We start from the raw sequence: 17,823 nt of genomic DNA on the forward strand, positions 1-17,823 counted from the left end.
AAAAGAGAATCCTTGTATTGTTACGATCGACCTTCCAGATCTACAATGACCTGTCGGCCTGAGCATAGAAACGATCGAGGTGCGTTTTCCGAATTCAAGCGTCTTCTCCTTAGAACTTGAGACCGGCCTCGGCCTTCTGGAGACCGAACTATGGGATCATTAGCTAGTGAACACAAAAAGTGCGATGCATTTGTTTGACACGTACCTTCTTGAGGCGGATGGCGTTGATGGTGATGAAGCCAGACTGTCACATCTCGTCAGTATACAAGTTTCTTCGATCGATTCTGAGGATGGTCTTCTTACGGTCTCGGAGGGGTCGAAGGTGGTGAGAGAGTCCATGGAAGCATCCTCCTCGGAGTAGAGCTTCTCGTCGGACTTGCGACCCAAGCAGTAAGCGTTGCCCTTGTACAGGCGGAGGCGGACCTCGCCGTTGACCTAGAAAGATCACTGTCAGCTACCACGCAATCACCTTAAGAGGATTGAATTCTCCATACACGCTGCTGGGAGTGGTCCAGGGACGCTGTCGACGCGGTTAGCTTTCGGCTGTTCTCGTCAATTGTGGGTAATCTTGGACTTACGCTGCAAGAACTCGCGCTCAGGGCTGAAGTAGGAGCCGTTGTACAGGCACTCCGACCATTGCTTGGACAGCAAGTCGCGGTAGGCGCGAACTTTACCATCCAGGACGAGACCCTCGAGGGAAATGTGAGCCAGACGAAGGATAGTCATGGCGGGGGAGTCGTAGCAGCCACGGCTCTTCAGGCCGATCATGCTGATGTCCAAGTCAGTTTGAGTTTCATCATCAAGGAGAGCAGTTTTCTGTACCGGTTCTCGACGATATCCTACGTCTAGTGTTAGTTCACACATTCTTCAAGCAGCGTGGTAAAGTTTGAGGAGTGAAAAAACTCACAATGCGGCCGACGGCGTGCTCCTTGCCAATAGCGTTGAGCAGGGCGAAGAGCTCGACATCGTCGGTGGCAGTCTGCTGAGGAGTGACAACCTTGACGGGAATACCCTTGTCAAAGTGAATGGTGATGTCGAGGGGGGTATCGGGAGCCTTCAAGGGGGAGACAGTCTTGGTCCACATGTCCTCGGGAGGGGTGACATCGGGGTCCTCGAGCATGCCAGCCTCGTACGAGCAGTGGGCTTTTCATGTCAGCAGAAGTACTTTTTTCTTCCGAGATGGGGTGAAATACCGAAGTTGTCATCCTATGTCTAGTCAGCACATGGCCGTAAGTTCTGGGAGTTGGTGAAGGAAGGGGGATTTCTTACCATAGAGTAGGGCTTAGCCTTGGTGCTGGTGACGGGGATGCCTGAACAATGTTTTAGTAAACAATCAACAAGATAAGCAAAGCTAGCTTACCCTTCTCGGCCGCGTAGTCAAGGAGGTCGTTGCGTCCCTGTAGCGCAAAGACGTCAGCGGCGATACTCGCGTTACAATGCGAGTTTAGCTAGAATAGCGGCACCAAAGACTTACCTGGAAGCGGTTGAAGAAGGTAGGGTCTGGGCAAGTTCGTTAGTCGGGAAAAGGTCACTACATAGACATTGCTTTACGTACCACGCCACGGTGCAATGACCTTGATCTCGGGGTTGATTGTGTAGAAAGCAAGCTCTGTTTCCCGTTAGTATTGAAGGGTCAATTGTCGATGAACAGGCCAGCAGTCTTACCGAAACGAACTTGGTCGTTACTGTTCAACAATGTCAGCAGTCAGGCTCACGCGAGACACATGCTTCCAAAAGCGTTCGATCACTTACCCCTTGCCGGTCTGCGAGCAGAGTTAGCCAAGAGTTAAAAGGAGTTGGATTTGTCCATTACTTACGCAGCCGTGGGAAACGAATTGGCAGCTTGCGATATCATGTCAGTTCAATCCTCCCAAATGGGATGTCCAGTTCAGCTCACCCAGTGGCGGCGGCAGCCTTCATCTGACCCCGGGCAATGATGGGGCGGGCCAGACTGGTACCTGCGGAGGGGATGAGCATTTGAATGTCTTCGGTCGCTGAATAAGCTTACCGAGAAGGTACTGGTCCTCGTAGATGGCGTTCTACAATGTGCAGGTGGTCGTGAGCCAATCGGCATAGTTGAAGCTGTACATCCGGTTTTACTTACGCACTGAACAGCCTTCCAGCAGATCCTGACATGATGTTAGCCGTGTAGCATTCACATGGATTCCATGATTACTCACTCCTCAACGAACTCGCGCTTGAGATCGTCAATGATCATCTAGGATGGCTTGTTAGTGACGGTCTTCAGGATGCGTGGTGGCAGCTTGTAAATATAATGTTCACATACCTTCTCAGCACCGATCTGAAGAGCTGTTTGGTTGACAGCATTAGCTCACTGGATCGAATGGTTCCATGCCTAGATATATCGATGGGAGCGGGGGTTTGCAACGAACCCTTCTGCTCAACAGCAGCCCAGTCTAGTATTCGGTTAGCTTTGGCGTAGAAATACAGAGCACATGGCTACTCACCCTCTTCCTGTCCAACATTGGCGAGGTAGCAGCTGTTTCCATGTTAGACTGGCAGTCATCCAAACTGACGCCTGCCATTACAGACGGCCGAGAAGCACATACACAACGGAGTATCTGAATACAAAGTTAGCTTTGACTTGCCAAACGTCCGTCTTAGGTCAATGACTTACCCCTGCTCCAAGAGCCAGGCCAGAATAGTGCTGGTATCAAGACCACCTGAGTAGCTATAAAGTATTGATTAGCATCAATATCCATTATTGTTTCTTCCTCCATGCCGCTGTATCTCTAAGAACAGCTTCGCAGTAATATTCCAGCCATCATGTGGCTGAAGATCATTGTGGCTCGATGAGGCACGTGATAGCCAAAAACCTTGTCCGGCAGAACTTCGCTCCACAAAACTTTTGGGACCGACTTTCGCAGGGCCAGGCGCGCGGTCCTTGAAATTGGAGGAAGGAGGGGCAGAACACTTACGCCAAGCAGACCTTTCCCTTCTCGCCGGCCATTTTGTCAATGATGTTGTAGGGGGTTTGGGGGGAATCAATTGAGGTTTTGCGGAACAGAGGAAGTTTGCGTCGAAGCAATTGACCGGATGAAGAGCTGGAAAGATTGTTGTTGGTACTTCTGAGAAAAAAAAATAAAAGAGGTGAGTGACGGCATGGGCCAATTAATTCTGTGTGAGTCAATGGGAGGTGGGATGGGCAGCGCTGTTTGGCGGGGGGGAGAATTAGCGGCGCTAAGTTTTTCCTGGGTATCTTATCTGTGGAGTCACAGGTTCCCGGTCCCCGTCCCGATGTCGGGTCACGCTTCCAGCTGTGACCACACTCCAGTTGTCAACGCCCTTTAGGTCCGGTCAGCATGTGGAGCCCCGGAACGAGATCCACTCGTCGGCACAGGATAAACCCATCGGGCATTTCGAGATACCAGGGCAGGCCTGCGTGCAGCTCATCTGCTCCGACTTCTTGACGTGTGGGAGCGCGGGGCGGTGAGCGATGCGGCCGCACTAGCAGCTGATTGTTGAGAGCACACTTTGGGCCTCGTCGGTCACGCCGTTCCTGAGTGTCTGCCCTGCTCAATTTGACTGCCGCAATGCCATCCGTGGCTCAAGCATAAGTTCTGGCCCTGCCGTGAAAGAATGGCTTGCAACATTATCAATGGTCTGCTTTTGAACAGGTAGAATGTGGTCAGCATTGTTACGACCCCCCCGCGATTATCTTCATTGTTGAGAGCCGGCGACAGTGGCGATGCCTGGGATCTGGAAGAAGACGAAGACGTGATCAGGCAGACTTAGAGTCGCCTGCCGCTGCCGCTATAGCTCGGAATCGTGGCAACGCTGAGAACATTCGGGGTCGGACCTAGAAGTGAAGTAGCACGGCACTTGTGTGGGAGTTCGATGGCACCCGGATCGTAGCTGCTCAGTCCCCACCAGTATAGTCGGGGTTGCCCATGCCACTATCTTCTTTCTACCACTTCGAGACAATGACTCCGAGGAGTCCCTGAGAGCAGCTTTCCAAGTGAGCTGGCTGAAAGCACTAATGCCACATATGGCACTCACAAGCAATGTTCTTGAGATCAGACCACAGGAGGAGCTCTAATGGCGAGAATGGGCATAACAAGAACAGCTGCTAGGCTATGAGTGAACAAACCGGATTGAGTTGTTTGTAGTAACATAGAAGTCAATCAGAGCTAATAGTCCCATGGATGATTTCAAGTTGGTCACGCCGAAGCACATCCGTCAGTTAGAGACCTGTCATCGGCCGTACTTTTGTTGAAGCCCAACTAAGGAAGGTTGGCAAGGACCATGAGATATAGCAGTCCGCTCATTTGGATAGAGTGAGACTCGAAAGGTTGAATCATCATCCAACATGTGTGGATAACTTCATAGTATTGCCGGTACATTTGCAAGTAATTCACTTACTACGTAGAATTATGAGGCATTCTTGAACTTCGGAACCTCTAGCATGGACTGAAAACAATGGATGTTTTAGTTTCAATAGTTCTTCGAGACCTGTAGCTTGACACTGGCCTCTACAGTTCGTCGAATAGTAAATTACGACAGGATCCGATAAATCGTATAGGTTTCTATCCAGATACGGTAGTGTTTACCAACCAAACCTCAAAAATGACTGACCTGAATCACCGAGTCAGTTTCAATGCCCTTAGAGATTCAAATCATCGACCACTTTTCAATCCGTATATGATTCCCATCTCCCAATGGGTAGTCTTCCGAAGTGCATTCCAGAGTCCCTAGCATGAACGTGTAGCAGTCACGCAGCTTTGAACGACTATCCATACTCCCATCTTTCAACATGTCGAACAACATTATCTACTTCCCAAAATTTCCTAGTTTCCTTGCTCTCTTGAAGTCTTCTGATACTCGTAACCGCCTACTGGCTTCTTGCATTACCACATGGCACGACCTTGGTACAACTAAGCTGCAAGTCAAAGACTCTCAAACTTGTAGATGCGTACCAGGTTCGTGTTCGCCCTCGAGGCACATAGTTCGGATACCTTCAGATATAGAGTAACTAGAGTTGGGCATACCAGTTAACTTTCTCATCCGTTCACATTAACCAGACCCTTGAGGGTTGCTTATTAGATCATTTCCCCTCCTTACCTGAATAGTCACTTACACAAAAAACACATTCTAACGGTGTACAGATTCGGAAAGAAAATAAGCTTTAAGAATACCGGAAATGTATTTTTTAAATGTGTTCTCGATCACAGCATGACGGTATGTTCAATATAGGGACATACATTAATTCCATACTGCGAAACCCTTTGATGGGACAATTAAATGACCCAGCTTCCTGACGTTTGCCTTTCTCAGATATGATGTACTCAGATTGATATCATTCAAAGACCACGGAGATCAACCCAATCAATCATATCGATCGACCAAATCAAAGTCCTCATAAGTGGAAAACACCAATATTTCGAATTAATCATCTCCGTAACCCCCCCATGACTCTTGACACCTCCTGAACAAACATCACAATTCCCCCCCCGCCCCCCCCCCCCCCCCGCCCCCGCAACCTCCAGTCCACCCAAAATGGCGATTCCAGCAGCCGATCTACACCCCTCCGCCAAAGGCAGATCTTTTCTCTTTTCCTTAGCGGTTGCACTTTACTCGTGACCCGGAAAAGCGTTACGGATGGGCAGTACACAGTACCCAAAGTCCACGCTGGTCAATGCGGTGACCAGCTCCAGAGGGACATTGATGGCCGTACTCGCGCACATCACCCCTCCTCACTCGTGCTCCACGCCCCGCGGCGGGCTTGCCTGATACTCTCTTGCTCGCTCGGAACCCATTCACTCTGCCGATACCACCAGGATGAGGGCTGGCACTCACTCCGAGATCCAGATATACCTGCGCCCAGTCTGGCGCTGAGTGCGGGCGCGCGTCGGCGGCACAGCACGAAGAGAAAAGGGCATGATTCCCCCCTGTGACTTCACCATGCCATCATCGAACCCTCCCTACTTTGACACCAAATTTAGTGACAAGTTCATCTCATGAAGGCGAATGAAAGAAAAAACGCGCTCAATGGTTGATAGTGATTGTGAACCGCATAATGCGAAGTTAAAGTCTATATTCGTCCACGGCCACCCGGGCGTCTTGCCCCATTGCACAACATTTTGCGTGTGCAAAAGTTCCGCGATGCCTTGCAATTACATAGATATCAAGGTGGTCCACGACTCAGGCCGTGCTTCAGCCACTCACCACAGAGCGACAAGAAGATGTAACGAGAGGGCCTTACCCGCCTGCCGTGGAGTACTCCGGCAGCTGGGACGACTATGCACTCAAGCTGTGCGCCCCTGGCTGCTGATCAGCATTGTCAGGCAGCGGCATGGGGCAGCGCCTCCTGTGATCTGAAGCGTAGGCCCTCGAAGCTTTCCAATCGCATGAAAAGTCTAGGATATTGCAGTGCCTTCCTTGACTTCAAGTCCTGTTTAAAGGTAGTCCGCGATTTTCAGCCCAACCACCAGAGCCTAAACTGTGGATCTCTGAGCCTGTGTAAGTTGGAGCCCAACCGGTGGATGAATGCGAGTAGGTAGCGCCTGCGCATTGTAATATCAAATTGAACATTCAAATGACATGGCGTCTAACTTCAAGTCGATCTTCAGACTACGATCCTTCAAGGCCTCGAAGCAGCAGATGAAACTTGAGTATCTTTGTTGCAGATATCGAGCCAGATTATGGATGCTACGTCCAGGCCCGTATCAGGAACCCGTTGGTCAGGAAACCCCAATGCTGATCTAAAGATCCTAGCAAGGTGCATTTTCCGGGGTGAGAAACAAGATGGCCCAGCCCGCCCTGACTATAATGACTTCATAGTGGACATTGCAGCCTCGGAATTTGTGGAAACTCACTTTTCTGCAGTGTTGTTCCAAAAGGTGCCGGGGCAAACGGTCCTACGGCTGAAGAGTTCTGCAACCCGCCGCAAATGGGTTCGGAGAGACTGCCGCAAAGGATGGTCTCGCGACGTCAGGATATACGTTGCCGCGGCTCAAGGAGGCAAGCGCCCGACTGGCTCGTCAACGTTGTGATTAAACGTCCGCACTATTGTCGTGTTGCCATCCAAACGGTCGACTCAGGAGATGGTTCAAGGCCGTTTATTTCGAGACGCCGGTGGCCAATGGCGATGGAGTGATGATGTGACGTGCCACGTGCCCGATTGCAGCATTGTGCAGTCCGTCCTCCGGTCGCTATTCTGCCACAGGCGTGGGGGCAAAAGGCATGACGTCAAAGGGGTGTTTCGCATCACTTTGGAGGTTTGGAGCGAGGCACATGAACGCAGCTGTATTGTCTCTTCGTAATTTCAACGCGCGTTTACAACGTCCAACCTGCAGAGTTAGCAACAAGTAGGCTGCGCCAAGGGGTAGGCCTGTCCATTCATCATGACGATCATCTCGGGACGGCGTTGGGCGCGCCGGGATGGTGAGCCCCATCTCGCTCTGATGATCGTGAATGCAGCATGTTCCACCAGCGACAGTCTCAAGGAGCAGGGCGGACCATGTAGCCGATTGGGGGTTGTCTGAGTTGACTTTGTAAGTCGCGTCAAGCGAGCTGAAAAACAGGCGCGTCGTTGTTCTCATCATACCTCGAGCCTTGAATACTCGGCATTAGGTTTGTATGAGGAACCCCCGTGGACTGCAATGTTGATCCCTTAGAACGCTCAATTTTCTATGATGTGTGCGCGTAGCTGTTACCTAAGCCAAAGCTGATGAGAAGCCACGTCCAACGACGAAGACTCGCCTAGACTTGTTGCTATCGAGTTCAAGTTGTTGGGCCCATTGAATCCAAAGCTGGCTTACCCGTCGCGAGATGTGTCGCAGTGTAAACTGACCTCTGTTTGCCATACTCCCGAGGTATGTGTGGCTGAGAAAGCACTGCAGTTCGACTGGGATGGGACGAGATGTGGCTGGTACTGCAGAAAAGGGCTAGAAATCTAATTCGGCCAAAGCCGCGCCAAACGTGGAGAGGTAAAAGGTATGAATGACGACAGAATATGGCTCGTGCAGAGAAGTGGTCTGGACCAGTCCATTCGGCGCTCTGGCTTCAGGCCTTCTTGTTCTCGCCGTTTGCGGGTTTGTGATGCCACAAGCGCAATGAAGATATCTTTGGCTAGAGCGTCGAGTTTAGGATTAGGGAGATAACCTAACAAGTCTGTCAGGCTAGCTGAGGAGAAGCACGAGCTGTCCAGTGTCAAGTACGAGAGCTGAACGAGGTGTTGATGATGCCATATTCCCATCTGCCCTGCCTACGGTTGACCAATGAGTGCCAACATCGTCAGGGAAGCAGTTGAGCCTCAGTCTGAACATAGCAGACAGCTTATCACGATTCGTTGATAGCGAGCCATGTTGTGATATCACTGCTCGCACATGAGGCAGGCAGGTACGGGTAGGTATCTTCATTAACCTCATAGAAATGGGGCGGTACACACCGAGCTCGCGACTGAGACTCCCGCGTCGCGTGGATGACGGACGGGAGGCCGGGTGGTGTATCTGACTAGCCGATTTCCCGCATATCAATGAGAAATGGGTTGCCATAATCCCTAGGTACCTAGTTAGAGGAGGTAGGCTCAGTGACTGCGTAGTGAAAAGCGTCGTCAGTGAAATGACAGTGGCGTGTGTGGCTTGCGCATCGTCGCCCATCATCATCTCGGAGGCATATGGTTAGTCGCGGGGTGACTCGGTGTGTGGATCCAGCGCGATATATGATTGGCTCAATCGGTAAACAGAACGGGCAATGCAAGCGGTACGGTACGACAGTGACCCAGTGATGCGGGAAGATGCGAAGCGGAGACGAGACCAAGTAGCCTCAAATGGAGAGTGGGCTGGAATCTAAGACAGGCTGGCGGTGTATCAGCGAGCAAATTCGACTACATGAATGGGGGAGGAGAATGAGAGAGAAAAGTAGCGGCGGACCCCTGCAAAAGACATTGATGGTTGACGATGGTGACGATAATTTGGGAGTGAGCTTTTGGTGTTGCAGGTCAGAGCGAGTGAGTAAGTAAGGTACTCTCCATGTTGAACGCTGGAGGGAGTACCCCCGGAGAGGAATGAATCATGGGCCCTGACTGGCCACGCCTTGATCTGGCCGGTGGCCTCAGGCAAGATGGCCGAATCCATATTTACCCCCCAATGATGCATCAGGGCGTCTGGTTCCAAAGATGCCATCCCTGCCAGAAGCGGGTATGACGATGAGGCAGACGTCATAATGGGGGCCCCACGCCATCCAAGCGAGTGGAACAGGCTCCGATCCTGGATGGGCACCATGGGACGGGTTGGATCACAGCCATGGGTTCAAGGTTGACCACGCCAACCGGGCCCTGCTTCTGGAGTCCTGGCACCTGGTTCTTCTGCGCCTGGGACTGGCAAGCCTGGCGTGTCGTGCGTGTCTGGCTGCAACCGGGTGCCCAAATCATGGAATTGGGAAACGTGGCGGCGGGAGGGCAGACGGGAAAATGTGAGTTTTGCATCTTGGATTCGCGCCCTCGTCTGACCCCAGCCCTTGTTCGGCCGGGGGCCATGGTGTATGATTGACCCAGATAGAGATGGGGGCAGCAGTGAGCTGTCGGATGTTTGTAGATGGTATTGCCAACTTTGAGAGTTCCCGAATCATGGATACCGGCTGATTGCCGTGGTTGTGTCCGTATGTGTCTCTGAGTGACTGTCAATTCTGCCAGTAAATACACAGTGCCATGTCATGCATCATCCCAACTTAACGTCGCAAGTGGCCGACTCTAGCGTGTCCAGCGCCCCTGAACTCTGGTTCCTTGGCGCCGACGTAGCGTCGTTCGTGGTCGAGACACAGTTGGAGTCTGTTTGTCGAACTGTGTGTCTCTGTGTGCCGATTCTTGTCTTCAGTGCTGTGTCATCACTCGCCTGAACCTCGCCATCATAGAGAACATGGCTCAGCGTAGCAAATGTGCAGATTGTCCTGTATATAGTGAATCCCGCGGACAATCGACGAAAGAATCGGAGGGAGGCTTCTTGATGCCCCTTGCTGGGCACTTGCCATGCCCCTGTCCCATCTGAATCGCAATCTTGGATCTGGCGCTCCGTACATGGCGAATGGGTCCGGGGTTGGGATGGTGAGAGGGACGTTTTGAAACGAGTCGATTGGTTTGACTGCAAACATCATGAGAGTTGAGCTGAGAAGCTTAGATAAGATGTCTCCTCCCAGTCGACGGGAGGCAGGAAGCAAGGAAGATGATGGATGGAACACCTCTGGAATGATTAGAAATCCCCAGGTACCTCCAGTGTACATGAGGTATCTGCGAAATCGACGCCGGCAGCAACGGAGAGCGAGTTGAGGAAAGTGTCTTTCATGATGCTGGCCGGAAAGGGAGAGAAGCCAAAGTAGCTCCTTCCCCCGTATGAGGCCTTCGTCGAGCATGGCAGGAATTCAGGACGTATCGAGGCGCCTTCCCCAAGCCATGCACGGTTACCTCAAGGCGCGTACGGAGTATACCTTACGGTCTCAGGTACCTCCAGTTAAGGTACATCTACACTGGCCAAGTACCAGGAAGCACCCCGCCTTGGCTCCTGCTGCTTTTTTTTCTTCTTTTCTTTGACGAGCAAAACACCACACAAAACAATCTTGCTGAGGGGAGAATATCTGGGAAGGAAGCAAATGACTACCTTGCTTAGATACTTGTTTCATTGCGCTTTCCCAACCATATATCCATCACATCTGTCTATCTGTGTATTCTGTGCATTTAATCATCGTCCAGACCAAAGGTAAACTGACTGCAACGGGGAGACACATGATGAGGGAAGCACGAGAAGAGGAAAAAAGAAGCCCCTCCACGGGTGCCGTTGATGACTGATGCTCTTACCTTTTCTTTCCCTCAGCCTCTCACCTGACAAACCTCGGGTCGCTCTTCCTCTTGCACCTCCCGTCGCTATACTGATTCACGCTCGGCTGGTTCACCGAGGGTTCCAAAACAAAAGTAAGGCCCATCGACCTTTTACATCATCATCATCATCATCACCTTGCGCATCTATGTACAGCTCCGACCGCAGCCTGTCTTTGCACACTGTCCAGCTGGCGCAACCTTTCACACGCCCTCACTCCCGGCCTCTCACACACCTCGCTGGGCGAACAGCTACCTCATCTGACACTTGTCCACCAAACCTCTGTCATCATCATCGCTCAAATCCAGTCAACCGGGCCAGTCTACTGTCCAGTACGGTAGTCAGCCCGTCTCTGCATGCCACTTCCGAAGACCAGGACGGAGCAACGCACACTCCCCCCTCTGCACTCTAGTGTCCTCGCCCACCCCAGAAATTCCAAGTCTTTGACTTCTCCCAACTTGTCGCACGGTACGTGCCGCAAAGTACCTCTACCCTGTTCGCACACCAAACTACCTTACGAAGGAGGTACCTTGCCGACCTACAGCGACTACTGGCAGAACACGCCGTCATCGTCTACCATTCTTCTTCGCCTAGCCCTGTCAACCTGAACCCAACCAACACCCCTCCCCGGCTCCAAATCCATACCTATTTCCCTCTTTCTACCTTGCTTTGGTGCGGCCCCTAGCGCCGTCTGCCCTTTTTCGCCCTTCCCTTTCGCTTGGTCCCCCGGCCTCTTCTAACCAAGACAAACGTGCTGCTGCTGCTGCCCGTCTTCCCGCCCGATCTCCAGCTGCCTGCTCCTCCAACTTCCGTCATCCGAGTCCACGTTGCCCCTCCGCCAACATCACCAACGCTCGCTGCAGTCCACAAATTCCTCTTCCTCGCAACAATTTCTCCCTTTCAGCCGCTGATTCCCCCTTCCCCCATTCACAAAGAAACAACCTTGCACCCGCTTCTGTCGACTCCGACATTTCCTCACTTCTCTCTTCTCGTGATACAACAATCCATTCCAACTTTGCCCAGGATTCAAAGTACCGCATCGCCCACCGAGCATATTCCCACGACTCGTGCTTTGCCGTCTCCGCATTACCAATCACACTCAAACATCGAACGTCCCCTCAACACGGGGCAGGTCGACCGATTCAGCCGCCGATTACTGCGACGTGTGCTGCGTAAACCTGACTTTGCGAATAACCTCACATAACGTCGTCCCCCTAGCGGCCCAATCTAGCATCATGTCGACGATACAGCAGCTTAAGAACTTTATCCGACACGGTATGATGTCCCCTCTCTTCCCTTGCCTCGTCGGCGCACTGGGTCCTTTCACGATTCGAGCTGTTTGCTCATGTCGCGCCCCGATTCTCCTTGGCGACTTGAACACTCTCGTTGGCTACCAATTTGCTGACGCTATATATGTGTAGGAAAGCAAGCTCGAGCGAACAACGATGAGCCGGCAGCCAAGCAGTCTCCGCCGCCTAAGGCGCATGTAGGCGTATCAGAGCCTGCGTATGCCGCCGCACCACCTGCTCAGGCGATTCCCGAGGCGTACTCAGTTGCTGGCGATGGCCAGAACCGCGTCGCTCAGGCAAACCACGCAGCCGCCCACGCCGCCGAGCCGAACCAGTACAAGACGTCCAAGGCCGGCAAGAACATCGACAACACACACTTGGCCAAGCTTGTGGCCGAGGAGAACGAGAGCAGGAGTAAATTCCCGAGATATCCCGGCTTGGAGAGATGGGAATTGGTCGAAAAGATGGGCGACGGTGCCTTCAGCAACGTCTACCGCGCGCGCGATACTACTGGCGAGCACCCCGGCGAGTGTGCCATCAAGGTCGTTCGCAAGTATGAAATGAACAGTATGCAGGTGAGTTATTGCTTGGGTGGTTACGGCCGCGACCATGATTTTCTCGCTTTTTGTTCGCTGCGTTGTTGCTTTTGATTTGAGCCTTTTGGAGCATTCCCATACCAACCGAGGGTCGTGATTAGGGAAACAAGCATTTACATCCGGACTTCAAGAAGGTCCCCAAGGCTGCAGAGGTGCGAAAACTTTCTATATTTCATTTGTCTACTATTCGGGCCATTCTCACTTTTCGACACTTTCATGTTGTTCTACAGTCACTGTTATTTCGAGGATGGCCTTCCATTTGCTTGACGGACACGTTTGCTGACCTCAGCGTAGAGAGCAAACATCTTGAAAGAGGTCCAAATCATGCGACAGCTTGATCACCCGAACATCATCAAGTTGATTGATTTTTCCGAATCCCGGCAATATTACTACATCATTTTGGAGTTGGCGCCTGGTGGCGAGCTTTTCCACCAGATTGTTCGCCTCACGTACTTCAGCGAGGAACTTTCGAGGCACGTCATTGTGCAGGTTGCGCAGGCTTTGGAGTACTTGCACGAGGAGAGGGGCGTAGTTCATCGGTAAGTACGACGCAGTTTGCTTGTCACCAGCCCACACCGATGAGATCGAGGCAGTGAGTGGTGGGAGCGCCGACTATGCATCTTTCCGTGACGTCATTCGGTCGTTCAGTTGACTAACGTGCAATGTCCCAGTGATATCAAGCCTGAAAACATCCTCTTCAGCCCGATCCCGGTCATTCCGTCCAAGAACCCTAAGCCTAAGCAGCCTGGCGATGAAGACAAGGTTGATGAGGGCGACTTCATCCCTGGCGTTGGTGCGGGTGGCATTGGCCAAATCAAGATCGCCGATTTTGGCCTGTCCAAGATCGTGTGGGATAACCAAACCATGACGCCCTGCGGCACTGTCGGATACACAGCTCCCGAAATTGTCAAGGATGAGCGCTACTCGAAGTCTGTCGACATGTGGGCATTGGGTTGTGTCCTCTACACACTGCTTTGCGGTTTTCCTCCTTTCTACGACGAAAGCATCGAGGTGTTGACGGAGAAGGTTGCCAAGGGCCAGTACACTTTCTTGTCCCCTTGGTGGGATGATATTTCCAAATCTGCCCAAGACCTCATTTCCCACCTTCTCACCGTGGATCCTGAGAAGAGATACACCATCACTGAATTCCTCGCCCACCCTTGGATCAAGGGCTCTGGCCCAACGCCTCGTGACGAGAAGAAGACGCAGCCCGATATGCTGCGCGCGTTCGATGCCAACAGAATCAACGATGGCGACCGTCGCTACGACTTCCGTTCCCCCGGTGCGGTCAACTTGCGTGAAGTGTTTGACGTCGGATACGCTGTTCACAGGCAAGAGGAAGAGGCCAAGCGCCGGAAGCAAGTTGGCACCAAGGGCGGTGTTCCCGCTCGCTTCCTCAACAACCTTAACGAGGAATCAGAGGATGAAGATGCGGAAATGGCCGAGAACAAGGAGGCTGAATACGTCCACAAGCCATCGCAGGCGACACAGGCACTCGAGCAGAGCATGCGTAATGCCCAGATCAAGGATCAGCAAGAGCATCGCGGACGCGAGCGTGAGCGTCAAGCGCCTGCAGCTAACGAGAAGGGTTACGGCCAACACTCGGCAACTGTCACGGCTGCAGCCCGCCAACAGGTTAGAGACCGCAACAGACAGAAGGGTGCCTTTGAGCTCAGCCTTGACGGCGCCACATTGTTGGGAAGACGAAACAAGCAACCTCTCGCGGCAAGAGCTGGCGGCGCATAGGAGCCCCGTACTCCAAGCTGCACTCCTCCCGGGAGTGAGGTCGAACTTGCGCGAAGCCCCAGCGCTACGAAGTAGACCTAGAAGGTGGCACTATGAACGGACCGTTGTGACATTTCAGGCGTAAGGGTTACAGGGATGGCATATCTTGGTCGAGTGGCCGAGGACACTAGCGCAAATCATGATACGAACGTCGTGGATATCCAGGTTGTGTCTGTCAAAGTAGGGTTTTGTTTGTGATTTGTGTTTTCCGGGGAGGATTAGTTACGACACGTATCTCTATTATGCGGCATTATACATACATAGGCTCGGAGTTCATTGGCAACTGGGACCATAGTTTCTCATTGCGTAAACAATGAATGAGATTTGCAATTCAATTTTCATTTCAACTCTTTCAAAGATATCTCGTCTACTCGAGTGATGGTTTGGTAATGTGCTGTCTATGCGTCCAGGGAATTCGTTTAACCACATGGTCGAGCTATCAGACAATTTGGGTTCGTTGGATGCTTTTCACAACCTTTCGTGGCATCAAAATACCATCTTCGTCCTCGTTCTCGTATATTGATTGCCCCCCATGGCCTACAACACAACCGACCCGAAGGTTGATGGCTTGGGCCCACTCGAACGGGCACACTATGTCTCCGATAATCATCAATCCCAAGTATTCAGTGTTCCCCAAAGGCCATCAGCGCAAGGTCAAACCATGGTGACCTATACCGGGACAGCAGCGTGGTCTCCCTCCGGGAAGGGGTGGACTCATGTCTAGCAGAGCAGGTACGGGGCGGGCGGCTGCTTTGTTCCTCGGGTTAGGTTGCTTCAGTATACCTGACAGATGCAGCTGTGGTCATGATAGGGAGGTACGTGACTGCACGGGCAAAAGTAAGTAGTACTTTCCCGTCGTGGCAGGTGGCATTCGGGGAATCATTGGGATGTTTTTCTGTGTTCCTGACGAAGAGGGCCGTTGCGGTCTGTGATGTTCTTTTCGATGCTTAAATCGTATGCTCGCTTGACTTCTTTTTCTCAGACCACTGGGGACTGGCCCCCGAGTTTCCAACTTCATCTCGTCCCCATCATACTGACTGCGACAGCTTCTTCTTCTTCTTCTTCTTGTTGTCGATGGAGTCTTTGCTTGGCGGTGAGCCATTCCTCGTGATTGTCCGACCCGGTTGTCGAATACTCTCTCCCTGGTATGATGGTGCTGTAAGGTTCCCCAAGTCGTCAAGGACTCAGACCTAGAGGATATTCTGATGAGGGGCCAAGGAGGATGTCGGAGCGAAGTATACCGTGTCGGAATTTTCTTCTAGTGTGCGTATAAGCTGATCCTGTCGCAGTTGTCTCCCCTATTGTAATTGTCGTCGTCATCGTCGTCGTCGGGGGTGCTGTGTTGTCCCCCACAATGTCTGTTGTCCGCAATTGTGATTCGGATCGGTCTCGCTCAGGGCAGCTTCGCAACTTCAACACCAGGTCGTCAAGTTCTAGAACGCGTCACCGCATCGGATCAGTAATCTCAAGCACCAGGCCCAAAGCAGATCTTGCAGTGTGCCCTTCTTCTAGCTCCAGAGACAAAAAAGGTGATGGCCGATGGCCAGGACAGCACAGGCGCCTTCGACTATACTCCATCGACCCAGGACCATTCACAGCGATGTTGAGCCGCCGAGACAGGATTCGCCAAGACGGCAGCCCTCACCCATGGCCGAATCTTTGCGAAGAGGAGAGAAAAGGTCAGCGGGACGGCCCGCTCACGGGATTCGATCCGGCGGGAGCGGAGCTCACCGCGTTTCTTGATGGGGAGGAGGGGTCGCTCGTGGGACCAGGGTCGGATCGGATCTAAGGGTCACGATCTCGGAGAGGCGCTTGCCTGCGGCCCCAGATGGCGCAATTACGGGGACCTTGGCGCGATGGCCGATGAATTGCGCAACGACAGCTCATCGAAGAGGCTCGGACTTTGACCGTATTCTTGGGATGACGAACAATTTGCGATCAAAATTGAGTCTTTGGCTTTCGAGAGAGCAATTTCGAGCCTGACGAACACCGTACTCAGAATTGTCAAGAGATCCACCTTGACCTTGCCTGGTTTCAAGTAATCGATTGAAGCTTAACGGGATCAAGGGGGGAAGGCCATATCGACAACAACCTTTCGAGACAGTTGTCTTCTCACGAATCTGACTTGACCACGCCATCTTAGTCTTCGAGGTCCAAGCCTACGACACGAGTTGAACAAATGTGTGGGCTTGCGATGTGGTGCCATATCATTCAACAAAAACGTGCCGGTATCAACTCTTCTGCTTTGAGAGATCCTTTCGAAGACGGTCTTTCCTTTCGAACATTTCGCGTCGTCGTTCGCGTTTCTAAAGTGTGTTTGAGTTGGCAATTAGCTTCTGGTCCTCAATCCAATCAACGGCAACTCGTCTAGTTTGGCTCAAAGGAGTATACTGTATCGGCTTTTTTTCTTTAGAATATACTTAACGATTGCAATCTGCAATGCCACGTCTTCCATTTCGAGCTATTAGCAGCAAAGAATCATTTTGATCTGGCTGACTTGAGCGTATCAGAAAATCGGATTGTGCCAATTTCCATTCTTGTTGGAGTGCAAACGGCAAAATGCAACACAAAAAGCAGAACTGTGGCCAGACGGTGTCGACACAGTCACAACCCAAACTTGATACAGATACGGACAATAGACCTCTCAGCCAGACTGCCAGCTTCAAGGGACCTTCATTCAATATTTCGTCATTTGGTCAGACCATTCTGTCAAGTACAGAGATGTCAGAGACGTTGCCGACTGCAACTCGGTGTTGAGAACCTTGATGGCCTGCATTGATAAGGCCATTTTGAGAGTGTCTCAGGAACCCGGATGGCCAACCTTGATGGCCCAGCATCTCACACAAAATCAGTCTCCGCCATCGCCAATCCGCCAACCATCACCCGCGATGTTGCTGGAATTGAGCAAGATAGCCAGCGCATCCTCGAACTATGGACAGGTCAGGCGGCAGGCCACAGCATGTCGACGACTCGCAACGGATGCTGATGGACCGGGTGTTTTGATGAGCCAATTTTTCCCAGCCAGTTCGCACTACCCTTCCCACCGGGGGAATGCCGTTTCTCCCTTCCACCGCCATTCTGAGGCCCCTGAGATAGAGAGATGGTTGAAGGCATAAAAGGGGCCGCTCATCCTATCTTCCTCGTCTCGACCCCTTTCACTGTCATCTCTTCATTCGAGTGCCCGCAACACCGTCAAGTTGGCCGCTTTGAGGGCCGAAGCAAATCGACCAAGATATGCGACAACAGCCAAGTTCAGACGGCTGAATGGAGGGAATGGGAAGACAGAGAAAACCCGCACACTGTATCGATCAGTCAGACTCTACT

General features: G+C 52.0%; 6 protein-coding genes across 6 annotated transcripts; 2 read left to right on the top strand and 4 right to left on the bottom strand.

Annotated features, from left to right (window-relative positions):
- Positions 1-109: 109 nt before the first annotated feature.
- Positions 110-2,971, bottom strand: CCOS01_06526 (argininosuccinate synthase; the record flags this gene model as incomplete). The annotated part of the gene is made up of 25 exons (XM_060454694.1): positions 110-148; positions 206-244; positions 304-435; positions 495-520; positions 579-769; positions 823-839; positions 908-1,143; positions 1,194-1,206; positions 1,270-1,310; positions 1,361-1,397; positions 1,475-1,500; positions 1,556-1,609; positions 1,666-1,685; positions 1,753-1,763; positions 1,818-1,842; positions 1,898-1,958; positions 2,009-2,039; positions 2,105-2,129; positions 2,181-2,218; positions 2,288-2,310; positions 2,394-2,417; positions 2,469-2,500; positions 2,571-2,582; positions 2,639-2,692; positions 2,940-2,971. 25 exons carry the CDS (start codon positions 2,969-2,971, stop codon positions 110-112), a joined length of 1,239 nt encoding a protein of 412 aa, XP_060314394.1.
- A 4,201-nt stretch (positions 2,972-7,172) lies between these two features.
- CCOS01_06527 (uncharacterized protein) lies at positions 7,173-7,565 on the bottom strand (the record flags this gene model as incomplete). Its single annotated transcript, XM_060454695.1, has 1 exon — positions 7,173-7,565. One exon carries the CDS (start codon positions 7,563-7,565, stop codon positions 7,173-7,175), a length of 393 nt encoding a protein of 130 aa, XP_060314395.1.
- Positions 7,566-7,915: 350 nt separating this feature from the next.
- CCOS01_06528 (uncharacterized protein) lies at positions 7,916-8,627 on the bottom strand (the record flags this gene model as incomplete). The annotated part of the gene is made up of 2 exons (XM_060454696.1): positions 7,916-8,091; positions 8,213-8,627. 2 exons carry the CDS (start codon positions 8,625-8,627, stop codon positions 7,916-7,918), a joined length of 591 nt encoding a protein of 196 aa, XP_060314396.1.
- Positions 8,628-9,181: 554 nt separating this feature from the next.
- Positions 9,182-9,499, bottom strand: CCOS01_06529 (uncharacterized protein; the record flags this gene model as incomplete). The annotated part of the gene is made up of 1 exon (XM_060454697.1): positions 9,182-9,499. One exon carries the CDS (start codon positions 9,497-9,499, stop codon positions 9,182-9,184), a length of 318 nt encoding a protein of 105 aa, XP_060314397.1.
- A 2,565-nt stretch (positions 9,500-12,064) lies between these two features.
- CCOS01_06530 (uncharacterized protein) lies at positions 12,065-14,460 on the top strand (the record flags this gene model as incomplete). Its single annotated transcript, XM_060454698.1, has 5 exons — positions 12,065-12,104; positions 12,251-12,693; positions 12,816-12,866; positions 13,009-13,253; positions 13,386-14,460. 5 exons carry the CDS (start codon positions 12,065-12,067, stop codon positions 14,458-14,460), a joined length of 1,854 nt encoding a protein of 617 aa, XP_060314398.1.
- A 2,598-nt stretch (positions 14,461-17,058) lies between these two features.
- On the top strand, positions 17,059-17,485 carry CCOS01_06531 (uncharacterized protein; the record flags this gene model as incomplete). Its single annotated transcript, XM_060454699.1, has 2 exons — positions 17,059-17,194; positions 17,352-17,485. 2 exons carry the CDS (start codon positions 17,059-17,061, stop codon positions 17,483-17,485), a joined length of 270 nt encoding a protein of 89 aa, XP_060314399.1.
- Between the last annotated feature and the right edge of the window lie 338 nt (positions 17,486-17,823).

Source organism: Colletotrichum costaricense (assembly GCF_030867565.1).
Source record: "Colletotrichum costaricense strain IMI 309622 chromosome Unknown Scaffold_6.1, whole genome shotgun sequence".
In the NCBI taxonomy this organism is placed as follows: domain Eukaryota; kingdom Fungi; phylum Ascomycota; class Sordariomycetes; order Glomerellales; family Glomerellaceae; genus Colletotrichum; species Colletotrichum costaricense.